Source organism: Nicotiana tabacum, chromosome 3 (genome assembly GCF_000715075.1).
Source record: "Nicotiana tabacum cultivar K326 chromosome 3, ASM71507v2, whole genome shotgun sequence".
NCBI classification, from domain to species: domain Eukaryota; kingdom Viridiplantae; phylum Streptophyta; class Magnoliopsida; order Solanales; family Solanaceae; genus Nicotiana; species Nicotiana tabacum.
Window position 1 is genome coordinate 41,705,851 of NC_134082.1, and position 21,014 is coordinate 41,726,864.

General features: G+C 37.1%; 1 protein-coding gene across 1 annotated transcript; it reads right to left on the reverse strand.

Annotated features, from left to right (window-relative positions):
* Window positions 1–2,747: 2,747 nt before the first annotated feature.
* On the reverse strand, window positions 2,748–5,296 carry LOC107789497 (monolignol oxidoreductase AtBBE-like 15). The gene is made up of 2 exons (XM_016611321.2): window positions 4,792–5,296; window positions 2,748–4,215 (listed from the first exon to the last, which is right to left on the reverse strand). The coding sequence occupies exons 1-2, from the start codon at window positions 5,159–5,161 to the stop codon at window positions 2,924–2,926; spliced, it is 1,662 nt and encodes a 553-aa protein (XP_016466807.1). The 5' UTR covers window positions 5,162–5,296; the 3' UTR covers window positions 2,748–2,923.
* Between the last annotated feature and the right edge of the window lie 15,718 nt (window positions 5,297–21,014).

Below are 21,014 nucleotides of genomic sequence, written 5' to 3' on the forward strand. Positions count from 1 at the left end.
GAACAAGTTTGAATTATGTTATGGGGTGTGTTGGCATGTTTGGTCGGTGTCTCATGAGGCTCGGATATGTTTTGGAAGAGTTTTTGGAAGATTTTACCGTTTTGAGCATAAGCATGTAATGATCCAAAGGTCCATTTTTAGTTCTAGAGATCAAAATTTGATTTTGAGACTTCCAAAATTTTGATAATGAATTATAGGACTGATATGGAAAGTTTGGTCTAATTTCATCAAGTCGCGATTGGGTTTTTGACACGAAACATGAGTTAATTGTTTAACGAGCGAAATGGGTAATAGAATTAGCAAATGAGACCCGAATTGAGTTTCGACTGAAGGGCTATGTTCGTATTATTATTTGTGACTCATAGGAACAAGAATCATCGAATTCTGAGTTCGTATGATGGAGTTAGAGCCTTTTTAGTGAAAAGAAAAGCTGCTGTAATTTTCTGGGCAGTTTCTACATTTTTTGCACGTGTGAACAGTGACCGCACCTGCGTGAACAGTACCCATGTACAGTACACGTGAACAGTACGTGAACACTACACGTGAACAGTAAAAACGAATGAACAATACCCCTGAAATTCTGGACAGTTTTAAGTCTAGCAGTCCGGTTTTTTGTCATTTTTTTTGGCTGCCAAGCTCGGGTTTTGGGCAATTTTGAGCGAGAAATCACGGGAATTCTTGGGGTAAGTGTTCTTGAATCCCTTTTGATTATATTTCATGAATAAATCTTCATTTTTGGCGTTAGATTATTCATATTTGAAGAGAAATGGAGGAATTTTCTAAAATTCCATAAAGATGAATTTTTAAGATTTGAAAGCCAATCCGATGTCGGATTTTGGTAAAATTTGTTTGGTTGGACTCGTGGTTGGATGGGGGTTCATATTCCGTGGCTTTTGTCATATTCCGAGATGTGGGCCCCACGGGCGAATTTTGAGTGCAATTTCGGATTTTTAATGGAAAATGTAGAATTTCATATGGAATTAATTCCTACAATTTTTATTAACTGAATCGAATTATTGTGGCTAGATTCGAGGCATTCAGAGGTCGACTTGAGAGACAAAGGCATCGCCAGCTAGAGGATTAGCCGGTTCGAGGTGAGTAATGATTGTAAATGATGTCTTGAGGGTTTGAAACTCCGGATTTGCACATCGTAGTGCTATATTGAGGTGAGACACGCGCTGGATGATGAGCGCGGGGTCTTTTAGTACCAGGGATTGTGACTTGGTCCATCCCGATTGATGATTTTACCGCATATTTGATTGAAACTTATTTGTTATCATTATGATTTGGGCTAATTGCCATACTTGGGCTTCGTGCCAATTATTTGAATCCTTTGGGAATTTTTATCACTATTTCCTCACTGTTTTGGTTTATATTTAAACTCAGTTCTGCTGATAATTATTGTTTTACAAACTCAGCCGCTTTTATGCAGATTTGAAAACTGAAATGATATTTCTAAATGGTATTTTGGGCTAAGAACTACTGTTTTACAAATGCCCGAGGGGCTTATGATGATTTTCGGACTGAGTGAGACCGTGGGCCATATGTGAGGATATGTTGAGTGATATGAGGCCGAGGGTCTGAGATACTATTTATGCCACGCGGTGGCTTGAGTGATGTGAGGCCGAGTGATATGAGGCCGAGGGTCTGAGATACTTTATATGCCACGCGGTGGCTTGAGTGATGTGAGGATATACTGAGTGATGATGCTACGAGGTGGCTTAATATAGCAGTTGGGCCGTAAGGGGCCCCTCCGGAGTCTGCACACCCACAGAGCGCGGGTACCCATTGTTCTGAGTGATTGATACTATGCCCAAAGGACTGATATGAGTGATTGTGAGGTAGCCCAAGGGGGTGATATTATTCTGAGAGTGAGCCCGAGGGGCTGTTACTGAACAGATATTGAGCGCAAGGGGCTGTTACTGTTCTGATATTGAGCCTGAGGGGCTAGCACTGTTCTGATATTGAGCCCGAGGGGTTGGCACTGTTTTGATATTGAGCCCGAGGGGATGGTTCTGTTGATATTATGCCCGAGGGGCGGTTTGTTGTACATGTTTTGCCCGAGGGGCTGTTTACATTTCTATCATTTTTGTTACTCACTTGTAAACTACTTGCTTTACTTGTTGGAAAAAGGGAGATTTTCACTTGATTTCTCACTTCTTTACTGTTTAAAGTGATTTTACTACTTCAATATGGAATACCTTGCGTTTTTACGTGATTTCTTGCCTTCAGTCTTTATTTATTATTATTACTCACTGAGTCGGAGTACTTACATTACTCCTTGCACCTTGTGTGTAGATTCAGGTATATTTTGGCTGATCGGAGGCAGAATCATCAGAGTTTAGCAAGGTAGCTGCCGGCGTTCGCAGCACTGCTTTTCTCTCTCCTCATTTCATTAGTCTGTATTTGTACACTCCAGACTTTCAATTGTATTTATACCCTAGTAGATGTTCGTGACTTGTGACACTCCGGTTAGGGATGTGTCGGGTTGTGCTTCCGTTAATTATATCATTAAATCATATTTAAACTGTTTATTAATGTTTAACTATTTTTGAAAAGGCGATATGGGTTTGTTGGCTGGCCTTGTCTTCACGAGAGGCGTCATCACGACCGGAGCGGGGTTTGGGTCGTGACAATGTCAAACTCATACAATTCAATTGAAGAATTTATAGCATCCATAAAAATCAGGTCAGTGATCATATTGTCAAATTGAGAGACCCTTCTAAAGAAATGATTGAAGCACTCCAAAACAAACAAGAGGCAAATGTTTCTTCCCACCAAGACTCTAAAAACACTAGATGTTACTAACTTACTATATATGGTTTGGCAACCCATTAGCACATTACACAACTTTGCAAGATGAAAACCTAAAATGCATAATAAGTATTATTTGTTAAATTAATTAGAACTAGTAGCTCTTTCTTCACTGATTCATACTCTTCCCTTTTCCATTCCTTGAAATGGGAAGTGTTGGGATACTCTGTTCATGCAAGAAGTAGTTCTTCGGATCCACCTTAGTTTTCACTTTCACTAGCCTATTGAAATTGTCCTTGAAATACTTGTTTCCCCAAATACTAGCTTGTATAAAACTAGAACTCCCATTCTTGTTCATCCCTAAATCAAGATCTCTATAATTCACATAAGCTTGTCTAGGAAACATAGAAGCATAAGGGGTCATGTAATTATAAAGTCTTCTGATCCAATCAAAATGTTTTGTGGCTAATTCTTTATCAGGGTCATTCCAAAGTGTTAAGTATTGAACCATGTAAATGACACCTTTTCTATGAGGAAAAGGGGTTTCAGATTCTGAGATTTTAGCCATCATTCCACCATATGGATTCCATATCATTAATGGTGAGTCTTCTTCCAATAGCCTTTTCCATAACCCTTCAAGACCATCTTCAGGAATTGGCTCTTTCACAAAATCTGATTTTGCTTTGAAGTAATTCTTGAACAAAGATTTCCCTTGAAGGAGTACTTCTGGTGGGGTGTTACTTGGATAACCAGCAATGTACAAAATGGACTTAATCCAACTCATTTCTGTACAATCTTTTTGTGTCAATCCCAGTTCAGGAAAATTCTCATTCATTATTTCTAAAAGTCTGTCACTTCTACCAAGAAATAATGAATTATAAGCCATTTGGATAGTCTTTTCACCTTTTTTATCTTTCTTGTCAACCACATTCATGATCACCCTAATGAAGAGATCTTCATAAATCTTGTCAGCAACTTGTTGCCATTTGTAAATAATCTTTGTCCCATTTTGTTCTAGTGTTTTTGAGACAGTAAAAACTGTTACAATTGATGGAACAGGGACTAACCTTAACTTCCAAGAAAGTATAATCCCAAAACTAGCTCCTCCACCTCCTCTAATAGCCCAAAACAAGTCTTCCCCCATACTCTGCCTATCAAGAATTCTACCATTTGCATCAACAATTCTAGCATCCTCAACATTATCTGCTCCTAACCCATATTTTCTCATCATAGTACCATATGCTCCACCTGTTATGTGTCCACCAATTCCCAAACTAGTACAAAGACCAGCTGGAAATCCATGAGTCTTGCTCTTTTCAGAAATCCTATAGTATACTTCACCAACAGTTGCCCCAGCTTGAGCCCAAACAGAGTTGTCCTCTATGTTCACCTCGATTCCTCGGAGTTTTGAGAGATCAAGAATAATGAAAGGAGACTCCATTTCAGAAATGTAAGAGAGACCTGTTTTAAAAAATAGTAAGAGTATTGAGTTAAAAGAAGGTCGTTCAAAATCTTCATCTTATTTCATGAAAGACATGTTCGTTTAAATTTAAAACTTAAATTTAGATTCAAGATTAAATAAAAGTGAAAATATCAAGTCTTCTAATTTATGCATGAAACCTTCAAACTCATTTTCGTCTTTCAATGTGGGATAATCCCACTTTATATATATTTAGGGCGGGAGGTAGAGTTTAGGTTACAGGTTCGACCGAATTTAGTAATTTTGATCTAAATCTTGTATTTACCTTAAGAAATTTATTAAATATATGCAAATTATTGATTTAGAACCCAACAACATTACTGAATCCGTAAGCTTCAAATCCAGACTCTACAGCCAAAGGCGAAGCTAGAATTTAAACTTTATGGGTTCTAAATTCTAAGATAGCAACATTAGGTGTTAGTAATTGGGTTTTGAATTTAATTTTTGTACATATTTAATAAATTTTTTAATACAATATATAGGGTTTGCAGTTATTGGGTTTGGTCTAACCCATACTTTGGCTTCTACCTCTGCATATATTACAATATATAACGTACCTTCGTAATCATGGCCTCCACTTCTAACTCTAAGCTGAAGACCAAGCTGTTTTGAGCAAATGACAGCAGCTTGGACATGGGATTCTGCCATTGGTGTAAAAATAAGCTGAGGTTTAGGAACAGAAGGCACTAACAATCTGAGATTTTGTGCTGTGGATTGTAAGATTGTGGTGAACGAAGCATTGGCTGGGGTGACGAAAGCTGTGGAAAAAGGGACACAGTAATCAGAATTCTGGCAAACACATTGGTAGAACTTTTCGTTGGTTGTATCTGAAAGAACATTTGAGGAAAATGGCAATAAGACTACTAACAATGAAAGAAAAACAAAGTTTAATGATGTCATAGTTGAGGTTCTTGAATGCTTTAGCATTGTGCTTTGGATTGGTTATGAAAATTTGAGGAGGGTGATGGTATTTATATATTGATGAAGTAAAGTTAATGTGCGATGATGACTCTATATGACATAATGCAAGTGTCAGGTTTCAAGGTTTGAATAATGTATTCTAGGTTATCAGGATTTAAGAATGGATGGTACCAAGTAATTGAAGATGAATTTGAATTATATACACTGGTAGCGTAAATATTGTTTTTATATGATTAGTGAATTTTAACATGTGATAATAAGTTAATTACCATTTTAACAAGATTACCAGTAATGTTATCAAAAAAATTACATGTAATTACCTAATAAATGAACGCCATGCTAGAATTAACATGTGACAATAAGATATGAGCTTCTGTACTTCTGAAGATGTTTAGGAATGTCCCACGAAGCTCACAATTAATATAGGATTTGAAAAGATACTAATTATGTATAATAATCAGAACTTATCTTATACAAATTACAGACAGTACATACGAGACAAGACACCTACAAGAACAAAAAACAAAGCATGGCGTTCAAGATGGAGAAGCTCAGACTTAACGTAAGAGCAACCATTTCTTGCTACTCAAAGAAAGAGAAAACAGGAAGAGGATTACACTTTAAGCAAATAAACAAATAGATAAAGAGATAGAGGAAAAAATTAAGACATGTTTATCACTGCTAAAGATTGTGATGGAATAGTTAGGAACCCTCCACTCTTATACAAGTATTGGACACTTAATTAGAAAAAAACATGTTTATCATTTTATTGTTCTAATTGGCATCATTTTAATCTTATTATTCTTATGAAATCATGAATTGGTGCCTTCTACGCATTTCCTTTCTACAATGATCTTAAGTTAATGCACAATAATAATTGAGTTAATATTCAAATATTTATAGATATTTAATATATATATATATATATATATATATATATATATATATATATATATATATATATATATATATATATATATATATATATATATATATATATATATATATATATATATATATATATATATACCTCTTCTATGTTATTTGTGGTTACTTGACTTGTTGGGGTGGTTGGAATGGTTTTGAGGAAGTTTCAAAGTGAATTGGCCGGGACACCTAGTCCCAAGGTTGGAGGCTTAAGTTGAAAGAGTTGACCGAAGTTTGACTTTTGCGTAGACGACTCCATAATTGTGTTTGGATGATTCCGATAGCTTCATATGGTAATTCTAGACATAGGCGTATGTCCGCATGTTGATTTTGAGATCCGTAGGTTGATTTGGTGGTTTTGGTGAAAGTTAAAATTTTGGAAGGTTATGAAGTTTGACATGAAGTTGACTTTGTTGATATCGAGTTCGGGTTTTCGTTCCGTGAGTATGAATAGGTATGTTGTATCATTTGGGACTTGCATGCAAAATGTGAGGTAATTTGGAGTTGATTTGATATAGTTCGGCATGAATTTTGGAAGTTGAAAATTCATTAGTTCACTCGCACCTGCTATGGATTGGCCGCAGGTGCAAGGCCGCATAAGCGACAGCTTGATTGGAGAAGTGAAGGTGGAGTTTGCTGAGGGAGTCCGCAGATGCGGACAGCTGGTCACAGGTGTGCATTGAGTCCGCAAAAGCGGCTAGAATCCCACAGAAGCGAATGAGCGGGGAGTTAGTGGTTTCCGCATCTACGAAGTAAATTCCGAAGATGCGATGTCGCAGGTACGCTCTATTTGACGTAGGTGCAGTTTTGCTGGACATATTTTATAATCAAGGGTTTCATTAATTTTCTCATTTTGGAAGTTGTGGAGCTTGGCTAATGACGATTTTGTGAGACATTTTGCTGCAATTGAAGAGGTGAGTAAAGATAATTCAATTTTGTTGATAAATATTGATTGCCCATTGATTATTACACCTAGTTTATGTGAATTTAAGGTGAAATTTGGGGATTTTAGGCTATGTTACTGGAGAGTGAGATTTGGTGATTTGAGTGTCGATTTGTGGTTAGAATTGGATGAAATTAGTATGGCTGGACTCATCTTTGAATGGGTATTCGGAATTTACAAATTTTATCGGGTTTCGGGGTGCAAGCCCGAGGTTAAATATTTGGGTTGACTTTGCATATTTGATTCAAGACCTTAACTTTATCATTTGGAATTATTTCTGATCGCTTTTATTGACGATATTAAGTTGCTTTGACTAGATTCGAGTCACTGGGAGGCCGATTCGTGTGGTAAGGACTTTTTGGAGTATTGATTTGCGCATTTTGAGGTATGTAACATATCTAAACTTGGATTTGAGGGTAATTACCCATGGGAACCATGCTATATGAGGTGTATTGGGGTGACGCACATGCTAGGTGGCAGGCGTATGAGCGGGCATCATAGTAATCATGATCCGAGTTGACTTTTAGACTATTACCGAACTTGTTTTGCTAGCATATCTTGTTATATTCGTATTTTTCCTACTTGTTTGATTATCTGAGCCTTGATTCATGTTAGAAATCATGTTTAAGCTACATAATTATTCGGTTGAGATTTAATGAGGACTATTTCTATTGTTTTGAGCTATCTATCTTAACTGTAGTTATACACACTGTCATGGTTCTTCATTTGTATATCATATCTCAATTTCTGCTTATTATTCGCAGTTACATGGCACATTGTTGTGGCTTTCCATATGTATAAAACACCCCATATTTTCATACGTAAGAGTACGTCGTAAGTCAATTGATGTAAGTTCAGAAATAAGATTATATTTGAAAGTATATAAAGTAAGTTAATCCTATTACCTTGGAAGTTACAAATATTTAAGATCAAGAATAACAAGTACCAAGAGGGTTGGAAGGCTTAGAAGCTAAACGAATTGAAAAAAATAAGTTTCGTCGAAAGTCGACAAGTTGGGAATGTTATGACATGTACTTTTGGGGTGAGACTAGAGTGTTTAACATGATAAGGAGGTTATATTATGAGTTAATATAGTCGTATGTTGAGTTTTGAAGTGAAGCGAGTTGTGGAAGAAAAGTTGGCGAAGGTCATCATATGTTACATTCATAAATGTGCTAAAAATTAGGTCAAATATAGCAGTGCTTTTCTCTAATATAACAAGTATTATAGTTCTATTAACCTATCAAATTTAAGATCTATGAGTCTAGTTTCCAACGTAATATACCGTTCATCGATACAACATCGTAGTATAGAGATATTCGCGTTTTCGCAAAACTGCGCAAACAGCTCCCTATAGGATCTGCTTAGGCAGTTGAGATATCTTGATATATATGGTACGCCTAAAGCCCGTTTTAACTCATTATTATTTACTCTCATCAGACCCTAGACACTAAAAAACTTTCTCTCAAAGTTCTCTCATGATCCAAGACCCAAACCAAAGGCATACAACACAAATAAAGTGTTGGGATCTCGTGTCACTAGTGAGTTTCTTGACCTTCTTGTGGTTGCTGATTTGGATGTGGTTACAGCTTGTGTGAGGATTTGTTTAAGTCCTGTGAAATACTCTCTGAAGGTTTTCATATCAATCCTATGTGATTTGAAGTCTTCCAAAGTGATTCTAGTGTCGAGAAACCCGAATTGATTTATAGTTTCGCTTCCTTGTTCTTATGGCTGCGTTGGAAGGATATTTCGTGGTGAAGTAAGCTCAAATTGGAGTTGTTATATCTGTTTAAAAGTAAGGAACCTCTTAATCTACATGTATTTAAGCTTATCCAAGTTACGGTTAAGTCGTTGAAGCTATAACTTGTGATCGATCGAAAGGCTTATTAGTAATGTTGTTAATTGTTGGACTGTTTGGGAGGTGTTCTTGCAGCGTTTTACGGCTGGAAAATTTATGGAATAACCTGAGTATATTGTGTTGTTATTATCAATATTTTCTTGTATATAAATAAGAGGGAAAGAGTTCAAAATATAGTGTTATTAGACATGAACCGAGCTTGCCTCTCGACGTGTTATTGTGCTAGTCGTGTTCCATATAGCTATTGGTTGTTGTTTGGGCTGTTTGGTGACTTTTAGTAACTTATGGAATTTAGTACAAATAGGAAAGATGCTTTCCATTTTCTTGTAGAATATGGTTTTGACATATGAGAGTAACAACGCTTATGTGATGACGACGAAGTCGGCTTACACATTGGAGACGTAAGAAGACCATAATGAGCTTGGTTGACAATCGGAAAGAATATTGCAAAGGTATGTTAAGGAACATCCTTCTTTCTTTTGGCATGATCTAAAGTAAAATGAACGTAAACAATATGCTATTTCATAACGGGTCTACTCTTAGCAACTACCGAGCCACGCTATAGTTGGCCGGGTACGACACCTATTATGCAACCACTAATTAGTTGGGTTTTAACGAGTTCCACGTGTCCAGGTACAATTCCACCGAGCCTTATGATAGTCTGGTACGTTTTTACCGAGTTGTCTTCGATACCGGGTACGACATGATGGTGATGATTCCTAAAGAGGCGTATGTTTTTAAAAGTTTATGTATATATATGTATCATGATTTTCATGTTAGTAGCCCTCAGAGGCACTCAGATGCTACAGGTTGTATCTCATATATCTCTCGTTACATTATAGTTCTTATTTATATTTTCCTGCCTTACATACTCGATACTTTATTCGTACTGATGTCCTTTTTGCTTGAGACGCTGCATTTCAAGCACACAGGTCCTGGTAGATAAGGTAACAATCCTCCTAGTAGGCTGTTAGCTCAGCGGAAGGTGTTGGTGCACTCCACTTGTTCCAAAGTTGCCTATTTGGTCGGTATGCTTTGGACATATAATGATTGATGTGGCGGCGACCTATCCCGACTTTATGACACTTATGTACTCTTATATGCTTGTAGATAGATGTCATGTATACTTGTATGGCCTTGTCGGCCTATGGTTTGAGTGTAAAAATGATAATGTCGGCCTTATAGGCTGGTATGTCACATGTATCAGTTTTTATATCATGTTGTGTCGTCCTATGTCGAGTATTCCTCTAGGTTTTATTCTAGTTATCTCATGATGGCCTTTCCGGTTTACTTACCCATGATAGTACGATAATAAAGATATGTTACGTTGGTACTCAATTGAATAAGGCACCGGGCATCCGTTGCGGCCCTTCGGTTTAGGTCATACAAACTTGGTATCAGAGCAGTTCTGTCCTAGGTAGTCTACAAGCCGTGTCTAGTAGAGTCTTGTTTATGAGTGTGTTGTGAACTACACTTATAAGAAGGAAGCTATAGGGCATTTAGGACCGTCACTCTTTCTTCTTACTCTAGATCATGTGGTAGAGCTTAGTTATAAGAATTCAAACTCCTAAATTCTATTTAATTTGTAATTATCTAGAAAGATAATTGGTAAGAGAATGAAGGTGGTTGTGGAATAGTTTGGTTAGAGGAACTCAATTTTTCATCATGCTTGTGATGAGTATATGTAAGGTCTTCAGTAGATCATGCATGTACCAAGACGTATGAGTTTCTTGATAAGGAGACCTAAGGCATGAATATCTATCTACCCATATGGTAAAAAGCAACGAGAGAATCAGAAGGTAGATACAAGTGTCAAAAGCAAAAGAAGCAAGGTGAAGAAGGGTACAAGATACCAAGTTAGTGAAGATTATGAGTATTTACAATTCAGGCAGATAAATATAAGCATTCTGAGTTACTTTTCAACAGTAATAGAGATATGTACACTTGACAACACCCATCTCAGTTATCCCCTGTTGGAGCTAACAGATATAGTTTAAGAGAAGGATGAGGTATCAGGATCCAGATAGGGTTAGAGTAACCCAAAATGGTTGATGAGTTTCTAGTGTTAGCTGACATTTCCGAAAGATATTGCAAGCATGATAATAGTTCTCCTAGTGAGACACCCATATAGTGCACTCTAGAATAATGTATTTAGATATGAATACTAGAATGTCAAAACAAATTAGAAGATTGGTACTGGAATCCTAGAAGGAATGAATTTTTACCTTTGTATGGCTCCCGTCCCTAGTAAAGAGAGAATGTTAGGCGACCCAAAGAGGCAATGGATGGATCAAATGGATCTGAAAGAGAAAAAATATTTTGTTGAAGTTTTCATAATAAGGCGATAGATAGAAATATTAGCAGGAACATAAAAAGAGAGTAAATGAAGAATTATGAGTAAGATGGGATAAATGGGTGATAACGGTAAATCAAAATATGATAGGATGACAGAGTCTATAGTCAAGTGAAGGAAAAGACAAGAGGTGACAGGCCTTGAGGCAATAAAAGAGTATAGGACAAAATTAATATCCTCAATTAGAGAAATGAGTTGGTGACTCCAACGTGATTACTAGAATGAAAAGTTAGACCTCGGAGTAATAAAAATCAGTATGGTCTAGTGAATAAGATAAACTGAAAATGAATTAGGGACCTAAGGATTTGATAATAGTCGATATCGTGAGAATTTTAGGGACCGCATTCTGACGATAATAGAATGGACAACAGAAGAATAACCTTTAAAGGTCATTCAGGAAGACGCTACCCTAAATCAAACACTGTGAGCAGAGTTAAGCTTAAGGGACTAATGGTTCCAACTACACTAGGTGTCACCCTCATGCGTAAGGAATTCAGTTATCCTTGGTACAGAAAGGTTATCGCAAGGTGAGTAAGATGTCAGTGAAGATGTGAAAAGAAAAATGCCAAAGATGAAGAGGTAACTGTGGAATAGTAAAGGAAGAATATGGTAAAAAGGAGAAAGGAATGAGATTCCATTTATTCAGATCTTACACATATGTTACGACTCTAGAACATTATCCAAACACGACGCCGGTAAGAGGCAGTAAGGTTTCCCGTCAAGGATGTTAATTGGTAAATAAGTGTGAATGGACACTTGATACTTAAGGAGCTAGTGCGAGGGGTAAGTTAAGACCAAAAAATAAAAACCATAACCCAATAGGGGTACATAGAATATAGATATGAGAATGGATCAATGAGTAGTCTGTAGTTGATTCAGGAAAAGTCTAGTTATGGATAGATAAGAGGTCATATATATGTCAACAGATCATGTAAGATAAACACATTGAACCCCATCATAGGGAATTCAGTCTCACTGATACGAGATCGCAATCATTGAAAATTTTTCAGAGAGAAGTTGGGGTACTTAAATGTACTGATTAAGTTTTACGAAAATAAGAGAGAGTGACACTAAGGAGACAATAAAAATTTGAGTTCAGTACTAACCTTACGAGCACAATGGCACGGAGGTATGTAAATAAGGATATTTATAGGCGAGTAAGAACATCAAAAATTCTATTACGTATACGATGTAATAAGCTCGCAGCTTTACAAGGGTCAGAGGGTCTCCCCTAAGTACTACAATAAAAGACTAGTTGAGGAAACAAGAAAGTAGGCTTCAACCTAAGCTTAGTGACCTAAAGAATAAATGATCTTATAACAAAAGTTTCACTAAAACATCGTATGCACTCTATAAGAAAGCGGCACCTACTGTGACTAATGAACGGGAAGTAAAATCAAAGGAAATATTCGAGATCATATGGGTTGCATGGAATTCCAATATGTGCGGGAACTAAAATAAGCCATGTATTCATGCAAAAAGTGGTATAACAACTAGGATAAGTAATAGCTTACATTTAAAGACAGCTGAGTGATGAGTGGTGATTCTACCACTCAATCTAGTCTCTTTCCTTAGCATTTATGTCCTTTAACTTTAATATGAGGTCATTTACGGTATGTATTGTTAGATTTTCAAGTAAATAATTTTATGAAGTGATTTGAATTGAATTGAAGTGGAATTGAGCAAAAGAGGGTGAAAATAATGCAAAAACTCCCCTGTGATTCTGCATCTGCGGAAGAATGGTCGCAGAAGCGACCCCGCTTCTGCGGTAGAGTCTAAGCTTCAAAGAAATCGCATATGCGAGTCATTTTTTGCTTTTGCAGTAGCGCATCTGCGCTTTTGGAGTCCGCATCTACGGTGTCAAGCATATTTCAACATTCCGCTTCTGTGATAAGCTATCCGCATCTACGAGAATTTATCCGCATATGCGGTCAACGAGCATCAGACCTGGACAAATTAGGAATTTCACATTTTCTCCTTCCCAAACCATTTTTATACTCATCCAAGCAGATCTTTGGGATATCTTTTTGGCTTATTTTTAGTTCCATAAAATAGATAAGAACAAGTCTTGAAGCTAGAATTTGCACACACTTGGGTTTTGAAGATTTCAAGCTTGTGGTTAAGGATTTCTTACCCATTTATGTTTATTTCTTCATTTTCTTGCTTTGTATTGTATATCTAAGTGTGTATTATTTATTTCCAACACTTGAATTTTGTTTATGGAAATATTCATGTTTAAACTGTGGATTAAATACCTTGTTGTGCTTATGTATTGAATGATTTTTATCCTTTTATGAAGTGAGTTATTGTTTCTTTAATAATTCTTGTTCTTTAATGTTTCCAAAGGGATTAGCTAACCCCAGGACTCGCCCATTAACTCCGAATTAATTGTGGAAAAGATAATTTGGGGTTGGAAAAGATTAATTAACAAGAACTTGAGGCTTTAACCCTCATTTTATAGATTCTACCTAGGGGTAGGATTAAACTACTTGTAGCCATTCCGGGTGTGCTTAATCTCTTAATTGTTTTAGGGATAATTCAATTAGGAAGTCTTGTTGGTCTTCGGAAGAAGCTAATTGAGAATTATTATCCGTGGCTAATTAACATAAACTCGCTCATATTTGTAAAACCATGAAATACATTGGATCGTTACTTGAGTGTAATTCCCGATGCATCCTTACTTGTAGCCATTGATTATTTTACTTGCTTTCTAGGTTATTTTACATTTCCGCATTTAGATATAAAACATTTTCAAAACCAATTCTAAGTGTTTGACATTGCGCGATAAATGATAATTTTTTTACATTCCTAATCGGCTACACATTGTTCTCTATAGGATTCGACCCCGACTCATAGTTGGGTAAATTATATTGCATGTGACCATGTACATTTACTTTTTAGTAGTGGATTTGGATGCCATCAAAATTGGCGCCGTTGCCGGGGAACAGTTTGGCGTAATTTAGGTTGTTTGAGAAATAAGCGTAAGTGCTTTGGTCCAAACTTGTGAATATTTGTGTAATTATTTTTCTTACCTAGGTCTATTTTTCTTGTTTGTTTCTTGTTTATTTTCTTAGTTTTGAAAAATGACATCATTAAATGAAATTTGGTCGAATGATAGTTGTTCTTACTTTGATGACCCTTGTCCTTATTGTGGAGGACCACACTCGTGGCAAAATTATTTAAATTCTCCTGGGGGTGGATTGTGCACACAATCTCAAACCCATGAGTTGAGTATTTGTGCTAAGTGTGGTTTTTAAAATGGTCATTGGGATGATTGTGCATATTTGTCCTTCCCTTCCCCAAGCCCCCGCTATGATGATTCTACTTTTTGTGATGAAAATTATAGGGCTATGGAAGTGGAAGAAGTTGAGCATGGCCGAAATGAAGAGTTCAAGATCATGTTGGAATACCTACTTGAAGGAGGAAACAAAGAACAAAGTGCCTTGGAGGAGCTTTGGGAGAATAGTCTCCAAAATGACTTGGCACTTTGAAGGTTGCACTCACAAATGGGAGAAATGCTTGAAGCTTTAGAGGTCCAAAAAGCCTTGGAAGCTAATGAGAGCCAAGAATTTTTCTTAGATGTGTAAGCCGAGAATCCTTCCTTGGCACTTGATCAAAACCAAGAAAAACTCTCAAATGCTAAAGATGAGAAGATGATGCTCATGTTGGAGACCATTCTTGAAAATGAGGAGAAACACAACTTTGCACTCGAGGACTTGAAACAAGGCTTGTCTTACAATGATGAACATATTCACACTTTGGAAGAGCAAATGAAAATATTGGTTGAGGCTCACTATGCCCACCAACTTGAGAGTGTGGGATAAAGCCAAGAAGAGTCCAATTCTGAGGAAGAAAGTGAGCTTTACTTTGAGGATTCAAGAATTGAACATCCGCCAACCGACTCCATAAGTATTAATGATGCCGAGAAAATATGGAATTAGAGTCATTCGGTGTAAATGAAAAATTGGTTGAAATTGACTCTAATTCGGGGGAAAAGCAGGATGTCAAAATCCGAGAAAAATTGCAAGTTGGAGGTTTGAAGTCACATTCCAAGCATTTTTCAACATTGGAAGTCTGTGGTGATATGGAAGTTGAACTACACGGATCAATGAAGGATTGTGAGGAGGAAAAACTCATATCATACATCCTGCAATTTGAGGGAACAAGAAAGGAAAATGACATTCCTCACATAAGAGCCAAGAAGAGCAAAATGAAGAATTTAAGGCTTGGCTTAATCATCGACTTACCACCACCCATCGCTCATGGTCACAAGCTTGATTCCAAGATAGTTGTCCAGTTCATATCATCCAAGTGGCGAGAAAAATGATAAAGTTGAGTTGCATCGCGCCACGACGTTAAATGCGGCGCTTAGTGGGAGGCAACCCATCGGTTTTTCAAAATGTTTAGTAATTTTTGAAATTTTCTTTTTTAGAATAAATTAGTATATTATTTTTGACTAATATGCCAAGTTTCAGATTTTTTAGAGCTAAATTAAGGAGTTCGGGATGTAGGAAGTGCACAAAAACAACAACTACAATTCTGGGCACCAGTTATTTGGTGTAACCGCATCTGCTGAAGTTTCCTTGCAGATGCGGTCACGTAGAAGCACACTTTGCACCATAGAAGCGGTCCATTACGCAGAAGTGGGTCCCTGGCCGCATACGTATCTTCGCAGAAGCGGTATAAAAACTGCAGATGCGAAAATCGAGTAGTGTTAAAAAAAATTAGAAGTCTGTATACTCTGCATACTGCTCTTTGCCCAGGTATCCTCTGCATCTATTCCCCCAGCCCTAACTCCCCCAAGCTCTTACACTCTCCAAAACATCCACTACTCCAGATTTCTACTGCACTCACACGAGACTCAAGTATTTTCTTTTAAGTCTCATCTACTTCTCTTATCTTTTCTCTCTTTCTCTCTTCTTCTTCATTGCCAACATACCTACATATTTTTTATTTTATTTTATTTGATTTTTTTATTTTCTATTTAATTGCTGTTAGTTTTAGGAAGTGAGGGAAATTGGTTGAGAGATTCATATGTGTGTGCTGCACTTGTTGAAACAAATTTGTGGGAAATATGAGTAACCAAATTGTGTGAAGAAGAGGCTATGTTAAGCTGCTTGCAAGATGTTCAACAAAATGCTTAAAAGAAAGTTTCTTGCTAAATACCGTAAAATCGGTCTCAATAGAATCATAATATCATGTAGTGCGACTAATTTAGAAGACTTGAGTATAAATTAGGTGCCAAAATCGAGTTAAGAATTGAAAGATATGAAAAAATCTTGGCGTTTCAACCATTGCCTGAGAACCACAGATGCGGTTTCGCACCTGCGTCGACTGTTTCGCAGGTGCGATTTCTAGAAACTTGGGCAAAACTGCAAATGCAGTGAACTTTTCGCAGAAGCGAAACCGCTCCTACGGTTACTGTTCCGCATATGCGAAAATTGGGCAGATTGCACAATTCCAATAGCTTTGCAATAAGGCCTTCCCGGGCCCGTTCAACCTGATTCTTTGGTCTAATTGCAGTGTTTTGAATTGCTTAACATGATTCTATTTCCCGACTGACTTTGTTTTGATTTTATGAAGGTACTTTGAGCTAAAATGGACCCGAACATAAGTGAAAATGCCCCACAACAACATGAAATTGAGGAAGAGGTTGAGGAACCGTTTGATGAATCACGCTTCATGTCGGCTGACTGTCAGCGTAGATATTTGGACAACCTCGTCAACCAAAGGATAGTGCTTGAAAAGGGGATCAACGAAGAAAAATTGGCCGAGAAGCTCCCGGATTTCTATGCCCGTCTTCATACCTCCGGATGGTCATGCTTCATTCCCACTACATGCAAAGCTAATGAGGAGTGGTTCGCGAATTCTATGCTAACCTTAAGCGCACAGACTTTGCCAGCCCACAACTCATCATTCGAGGAAAATTGGTAAGGTTTGGGATAGAACATATAAATGACACTCTGGGGATTCACAACTATCCAATGGAGTCGGTGCAAGAGAAAGATCAACGTGACAATGGGGAATGGCTTGTCTCCAAACTCTACCCTCCAAGCATGAGAGCCAAATGGGGAAACAAGAGAAAAGTCTCGAGGTCAATTGACTTCACAGTTGAAGCAAAAATGTGGTTTTACATCTTATGCAACAGGGTGTCTCCTTGTGGAAACGTCTCAGATGTCTCCTATACCAGGGCTTTGATTATTGCATGCCTCTTGGACGACATTCCTGTGAATGTCGGTTACTATGTTCTGTGGGAGCTGAGGGAGTATTTGCGGGACAAGGATGCAGGGATGATGTTCCCTTCATTGATCACACAACTCTTTCATCCTTCCCGGGTAAAGAGGGGCAGCTGTTGGTACCCAATATTTCTGTGTATATTTTTATATGAAAAATACTTTCAAAATAGCATATGTATGCATATATAAGTATTTACAAATATTTTTATTATTTTTCCTTAATTTTAAAGGCTTTTAAAATCAATTATATTGCTTTATTTTATCAAGAAAAATCCAATAAGTGTCCAAAATTATCATTTTTGGTGATTCACTTGTTGAATTCTCATATTTATGCTAAACTACAGCTCAGATAATTTTTGCATATTTTTACAAATTTATTTAGTTTTTTTTAAGATCAACTGCATGTAATTGCAATATTAGCTTCATTTATGATTTGATTGCATTTATATTTATAAAAATTAAGTCCAACATTTTTTAACTGATAATTATATGTTATTAATTATTTCAATACTTTCAATTTATTTCGAGAATTTAATTTGCTATTTTTTATAAAATAAATAGGAAAAATGGCTATCTAAAATCTAGCCAGATTTTATTTCAATTGTAGCCCAAATTCTACCCCAATTAAACCCAATTGAACCCCAGCCCAATTCCTAAAATTACCCGACCTACAGCCCGTTTGAATGACCCGCCCGCCCCCCTTTTAATCTAGGCCATTGATCGAAATGATCAACGGCCACATTTCAACCTTAGCTTTTTTAATTCACCAACACCCCAACCCTAATCATTTCCACCTACCAGCCGCCTCTGAACCCTCCCCCCCCCAATTCTCTCAAACTCTCTCGAAGCTTCTCAAACCCTAGCCGCCTTCCACCGCTTTCGCCCTGAAAGCCACCGGAATTCATTACTTCCAAGGCTATGGAAACCCAACACCGGCCTCCTATGGCTCCCACGCACCTGATTTCTGAAGATTTCAAGCCTGACCATGAAGAGTCGTACCCAGACCTCTGTCGATTTGAAGTTTCATGGTTATCTCCGGCTTTGCTCCGGCGTACCATGGTTGTTTGGGCCTGATTCTGACCTCTCCGACTCAGATCAGTGACTTTTCAAAGCCTTTCTCATTTCTAGGGTTCCTTTGAAACCCTAACCCTTCGAGGTTTTCTCCGATTCTTTTAGATCTGTTGTGTATCTATGCTTTCCCTAAGTTTTTCAAATAATTTCTCTGGCTTTTCTTTCAAAATTACTTTCGGAACCATTTCTTTTCCGATCTAGGGTTTTCTGGAAAAATGTTTAAGTGTTTCTCTGACTTTCTTTCTTTTTTCTTTTGTGTGCATCTGCCTCTACTATGTTCTTATATTTTTTCTTCTACCATGTTCTTATATGCTTCTTCTATTGTGTTTTCTATATCCTGTTCTTGTATGCTTCTTCTACTGTGTTTTCTATATCTTGTTCTTGTATGCATCTCCTACTATGTTTTCCTATACTATGTTCTAATATGCTTTACTGCTGTGTTCTGGTACTTCCTTCCACCATGTTCTGATATGTTTCTCCTACTATATTTTTCTACTGTGTTTTTAAGTGTTTTACTATTTTCCTTATACTAAGTTCTGTTTAAGTTTCTTCTAAAAAAAATTCTCAGCATGTTTCTGCTACTGATCTTATCAGTCTTTTCCATTATGTTTCGTGTTAGCTTCTTCTACTATATTTTCTTTGAATTCTTCTGTTATGCTTTGCATGTTACTTTTCTATCATGTTTCTCATGAGTTTTAGTTGCTGAGAGGAACATGGTAGAGGTTTTAGTTCTTTCTGAGACCTCTGAACATATTTTGAATCTCTAAAATGAGTTTCAAAACATTTGTTCTTCATATGATTCCAGCTCTTGCTAAGCTCTTCTGACTGGAACTTCTACTGATTTTACAATGACACCACAGTCTTTTTCATGCTTAACATGTTCGTATGCTCCTTATATATGATGAGTTTCCCTTTAAAATGGTTTTCAAATTTGCAATTAGTTCAAACCTCCTTCTGAATATGGCTTGATTGATTTCTTTCCATTGTTTGTTGATTTTCTCTATGATCGGCCTAAGTTAAAACCCTTCTTCATCTTTTCTGACTCGGTTCATTCATGCAAAATCTCAGACCCTTTTGATTTATTACTTGTTAATTGATTTGCTTACCTTATTTGCAAAAACTGTGTATTTCAAAATCTTGTCCTTAAATAACCTTTTATGTACTTGCCCCTAATTGCATGTTTTGCACAAAGTGTTTATTCAATTTCTTTCCTTAAATGGTTTTTACCCGTTTTGAATCTGAATCCCTTAATTAAAGGGAGTCTTGTGTAATTGATTGACAATCAGTTCCTCAACTATTTTCTTACCTTATTTCTGCCTGATTTTACACTATAAAAGGCATGACCCTCTTCACAAACAATAAGACACTTTCACAATCCTTCTGAACTCTTACTTACACATAATAGTATTCTCTCTTCTTGTCTGCACTGTGGCTTTTACAAGACTCATGCGTTTTCTCTATTTGTTTCTTTGAAATTGGTATGTCCTAATTTAAGCTTCAGCATCATCACGATGTGTTCATTTACAACTTTTATATCCATGTCTACTTTACAGTTTCTGCTGTGCATCCTTGCTCCCTATCCCCATTACCCCTATGTGTTTGAGAGTTGTGACTTAAAGCATGACAATGTGAGTTGTTGCCCATGAATAATGTTTGAACCAATGGGGTCTTAACCTCTAAGCAAACAGGCTGGAGGGTGTGCCGGAATCTCCCATTGCTGGTTATGCCCATCCCTGCTTTTCTTTTGCTCTTGCGAATTCCCCCATTCCCCTACACCCTTATGTGTACTGATTTTAAGTTATTCCCCTTTTCCCTTTCCCCTTTCAGAATGCTACTTTCGCACTTGCACTCCCTCTTAGTTCCTAAGTTCTTCCCCCTCTTGTGAGCCTTGCCTTGGGACCTTGAGTTCCCTCTAAACTTGGACACCTGAGGGCTGGCCCTTCCACACTGCACTATGGCTTAATCTGGTGATACATTTGGGTGTAAGCACTGCTTGGAGTTCTTATGAAACTCTCAGGGAACTCTGACACATCCAAATGAGAGAAAGGCTTTGAAATAAGATCTTTGGAGTTAGTTTACTTCATACTTTAGACAGGATGTCTGAATCAGGCTCTCCTTGGTTGTACTTTTTTTCTTTACTTTACTCTTTCTGGGCTGTAATAACTTTGTAATAAGACTCTCAGGGATGGCTAGTGAAAAGGGAAGGGTAACTATGTATGCAAAAAGGGGTAGATAACCTAACTATAGGAGTTTATGAATTCCTGCATTCTCATATAAACACCATGTCTATAGGAATCTTGCATTCTCATATAGATACCATGTCTCTAAGAATTTCTGCATTCTCATGTATAAATACCATGTCTATAGGAATCTTGCATTCCCATATAGATACCATGCCTATAGGTTATTTCTGAATTTCTGCATATCATATAGATATCTTACCTATAGGAATTTCTGAGTTTTCTGTGTAT